The sequence below is a fragment of the Mandrillus leucophaeus genome, unplaced genomic scaffold (assembly GCF_000951045.1).
Source record: "Mandrillus leucophaeus isolate KB7577 unplaced genomic scaffold, Mleu.le_1.0 Scaffold167, whole genome shotgun sequence".
Classification (NCBI taxonomy): Eukaryota; Metazoa; Chordata; class Mammalia; order Primates; family Cercopithecidae; genus Mandrillus; species Mandrillus leucophaeus.
In genome coordinates this window covers 981,460-986,064 of record NW_012101665.1, presented here as the reverse complement: position 1 = coordinate 986,064, position 4,605 = coordinate 981,460, and the positions used below count along the sequence as shown (strand labels likewise).

The window sequence follows — 4,605 nt, the reverse complement described above, 5'->3', positions numbered from 1 at the left end:
GCTTGAACCCAGGAGGCAGAGGTTGCAGTGAGCCGAGATCACGCCACTGCACTCCAGACTGGGTGACACAGTGAGACTCTATCTCAAAAAAAAAAAAAAAAAAAAGATGCTCATAAACCAGGCGTAGTGCTGCACCCCTGTAGGTCCCTGTAGCTGAGGCATAGGCAGGAGGAGCACTTGAGCCCAGGAGTTCAAAGATTGCAGTGCATGACTGGGGCGGGGTGGCTCACGCCTGTAATCCTAGCACTTTGGGAGGCCGAGGCAGGCCAATTGCCTGAGCTCAGGGAGACCAGCCTGGGCAACACAGTGAAACCGCCATCTGCATTAAAATACAAAAAGAAAAAAAAGTTAGCCGGGCATGGCGGTGTGTGCCTATGGTCCCAGCTACTTGGAAGGCTGAGGCAGGAGAACTGCTTTAACCTGGGAGGCAGAGGTTGCGGTGAGCCGAGATTGCGCCACTGCACTCCAGCCTTGGAGACAGAGCAAGACCCCGTCTCTAAAAACAAACAAACAAAAAAAAAGCGGGGGGAGGGGCGCGGTGGCTCACGCCTGTAATCCCAGTACTTTGGGAGGCCGAGGCGGGCAGATCACAAGGTCAGGAGTTCAAGACCAGCCTGGCCAACATGGCGAAACCCCATCTCTACTAAGAATACAAAAATTTGCTGGGTATGGTGGCACGTGCCTGTAATCCCAGCTGCTTTGGGAGGCTGCTGCAGGAGAATCGCTTGAACCCAGGAGACAGAGGTTGCAGTGAGCCAAGACCACACTACTGCACTCCAGCCTGGCAATGGAGTCTTAAAAAAAAAAAAAAAAAAGGTTGCAGAGGACTATGATCATGCTTACATGCCTGTGAATAGCCACTACTACACGCCAGCCTGGGAACCATAACATGAGACCCAGTCTCTTAAAAGAAAAAAGAGGTTGGGCGCGGTGGCTCACGCCTGTAATCTCAACACTTTGGGAGGCTGAGGCGGGCCAATTGCCTAAGCTCAGGGGTTCGAGACCATCCTGGCCAATATGGCGAAAACCCATCTCTACTCAAAGTACAAAAATTAGCTGGGCGTGGTAGCACGCTCCTGTAATCTCAGCTACTGTGGAGGCTTGAGAGGAGAATCGCTTGAACCTGGGAGGCAGAGATTGCAGTGAGCTGAGATTGCACCACTGCACTCCAGCCTGAGCAACAAGAGCGAAACTCCGTCTCAAAAAAAAAGGAAAGAAAAGAAAGAAAAAAGGGTACTTGCAATGATTCAAATATACTCAGGAAGAAGAAAAGATTTAAAACTAAAAGTGAATGAGTATTATGTGTTTAATTTTGATGCTTTAAATCTTTTTATGAAGTTAAGTCTATAAACTTAGAAAATACCTCAGGTGCCCCTAAAAATGTCTATAAACTAGCTTATCAAATAGTTTCATATAAGGGAATTATTTAAAGAGTAAGTCAGAATAACTTTTCCTTAAATTGCTATGATAATCATAATGCTTTTTTCTTTCATCTTTAGAAAGCTGGAAATAATACCTAAGCCTACTTCTTGACATGGTATCAAAACAGAGCTTTTGCTGAGAGTTTGATTTATAAAGAAATTATGGTTCGACTGACCTTGGATCTAATTGCCAGAAACAGCAATCTTAAACCCCGAAAAGAAGAAACCATTTCACAGTGCCTGAAGAAAATAACTCATATAAATTTTTCAGACAAAAATATAGATGCAATTGTAAGAACTTTGAAATTATTTCCTGTTTTTATATAATTAATAATGTAAAGTTTAGGAATTGGTTTGGGGGCATACCTAATATATTAACTATATTTTCATTATTCTTACTAACTTTTTTTTTGAGGTAGAGTCTCTCTCGGTCTGTTGCCCAGGCTGGAATATAGTGACATGATCAAAGCTCACTGCAACCTCCGCCTCCCAGGTTCAAGTGACTCTTGTGCCTCAGCCTCCTGAGTAGCTGGGATTACAGGCATGTGCCACCATGCCCAGCTAACTTTTGTATTTTTAGTACAGATGGGGTTTCGCCATGTTTCCAGGTTCACCATGTTGAGTTCTTGAGCTCAGACTTCTGAGCTCAAGAAGTGATCCGCCTGCCTTGGCCTCCCAAAGTGCTAGGATTACACATGCTAGCCACCGCACTCGGCCTTATTAACTTATTTTTATCAGTAAACTTTATATTGTGTTTTTATTTTAACTTCCTACTTGTGATATTAGATTTGTTAAAATTAAATCTATAAAATATACCATTGTGATTTTTAAATATATATATTTTAAATATTTGTATTACTGTTCTCCTACAACACTGTATAGTGTAGCAAACTAGATTTGAAAGTGTATGTTGGGAAATAATTTCATAGACAATAATTACTTTTGTATTATTGTAAAACCTTGAAATATGAATTTTTTAAGTATACCAAAATGTTAAGAAGTAACTATGTGAGTACTATATTTCAAAAGTTTATCAGTGAGAGAAGGTTGGGAAGGGGGTGAGGGATAAAAGACTACATATTGGGTACAGTGTACACTGCTCAGGTGAAGGGTGCACTAAAATCTCAGAACTCACCACTAAAGAATTTATCCTGGCTAAGCGCGGTGGGTCATACCTGTAATACAGCCTGGGCAACAAAGTGAGACTACGTCTCAAAAAAGAACTCCATGTAACCAAAAACCACCTGTATCCCCAAAACTATGGAAATTAAAATTAAAATTCACACAAGAAAAAAAGAGTTTAACAGTGAAATCTTTTTTGCACATAATTTAACTGGTTATGTAAATGTATGTTATACTGGGTCAATTACATCAGACAAGTTTATGTTTATCTGGATATAATCTGAAACTACATTTTCTCAGCACTAAGGTAATTCTTGGCTGTAATTTGGGAAACTTTAAAGGCTGCAATAACACTCTTAGGCCATCTGTGTTGGTATCTGTTGTCTACAGTAAATGCTAGACTACAGGTGAGATAAATTTTCTTGGAAACACAGGAGCTACCTGAGGGCAGAAATCATGTCTATTATTTCACATCACTCTAAATCCCTCATCCATTACAATGCCTGACTCATATTACATGCTTAATAAATATTTATTGAACAAATGAAAGAAATACTAACACCCCAGGCAAAATGATCAATTAAATACTTGGTTTTTTTGTAGGGACCCCAACCCAGCTCCCATTCTAGATCCCCTTCTGGTTTCCTGGTGATCCTTCTTCCCATAATTCCTTTGCCCAAACCTCATGTTTCTCTTTTGTTGCCCAGAACTCTCTACTTCATGATATCATATAAGACTACTTTCTCTGGAGAGCCCCCAGTAAAGTCCCTATTTCATACTCTGTCCTCATATCAATCAGTGCTCCTCCAGGGTGGATGATCTTTGATAGAAGGATGGCAAATTGGTTAAAGTAATTCACACTAAAATGAGAATAACTTCTAAACTTACAGTTTCCAACACATAGCTGTATTTTAAAAGAAGTTAACTTAATGAAGGCTGAGAAATTTTTGAGCAGAACTTCACCGCTTGTCTATTTACTCTAGGCTGATCTGCCATGACACAAGAAATGGCAGCCTTTTAAAAAATCCCTTTAATTATTTTATCTCAAAAGTAACTGGTAGCTGGGCATGGTGGCGCATGCCTACAATCCCAGCTACTCGAGAGGCTGGGGCGCTAGGATCACTTGAGCCCAGAAGTTAGACACCAGTCTGGGCAGACCCTGTTTCAAAAAATAATAATAATAATAATAATTGGTGTTCTTATTCATACAAAATACATGTAAAAAGAAAGAATGTAATCCTATTCAGACATAATCACTTTTAACATTTAGGTAATATCCTTTCAGTCTTCTATTCATATAATTTTACAGTAGTGGGTCATATTAAATGTACTATTTTCACTTAACTACATATTATGAATTTCACTTAACTATGTATTAGATATTACTGAAGAAACAAAAGGATATTTAATGGTTCTATGGTATTTCTTTTGATAGCATTATCATAGTTTTTAAAAAATTAATGTATGAGGCTGTGTGCGGTGGCTCACACCTGTAATCCTTGCACTCTGGGAGGCCAAGGCAGGTGGATCACAAGGTCAGGAGTTCAAGACCAGCCTAGCTAACACAGTGAAACCCCGTCTCTACTAAAAATACAAAAATTAGCCGGGCATGGTGGTGCACACCTGTAGTCCTAGCTACTCAGGAGACTGAGGCAGGAGAATCGCTGGAACCCAGGAGGCAGAGGTTATGGTGAGCCAAGATCATGTCACTGCACTCCAGCCTGGGCAACAGAGCGAGACTCCATCTCAAAACCAAAAAAAAATTTAATCTATTATTCTGGATATCTAGATGACTTCCAGTTTTCAGTATTATAAACCACAATATTTGACTTCCAATCCCACAGAAATATTAACCCCTATTTGTAATGTTGAGACAATAATTTATTCAATGCTTCAACTTCCAGAGGAGCCTAATGGCTTCCAAGGAAAATTGCTTGCACTGGGAAAATCTTAACAATTCCAGTTTTATGAGATACCATCTCACACCAGTTAGAATGGCAATCATTAAAAAGTCAGGAAACAACAGGTGCTGGAGAGGATGTGGAGAAATAGGAACATTTTA

At 40.1% G+C, this 4,605-nt stretch overlaps 1 protein-coding gene across 1 annotated transcript in view; it reads left to right on the top strand.

The window, feature by feature from the left end:
- The window catches only part of PPP1R42 (protein phosphatase 1, regulatory subunit 42), an 80,319-nt gene that overhangs the window by 9,392 nt on the left and 66,322 nt on the right, over positions 1 to 4,605 (top strand). Inside the window, exon 2 of the mRNA XM_011976487.1 lies at positions 1,500 to 1,712. Within this exon, the coding sequence (XP_011831877.1) occupies positions 1,584 to 1,712 (129 nt within the window). The 5' untranslated portion in view covers positions 1,500 to 1,583. The remainder of the gene's footprint in view (positions 1 to 1,499; positions 1,713 to 4,605) is intronic.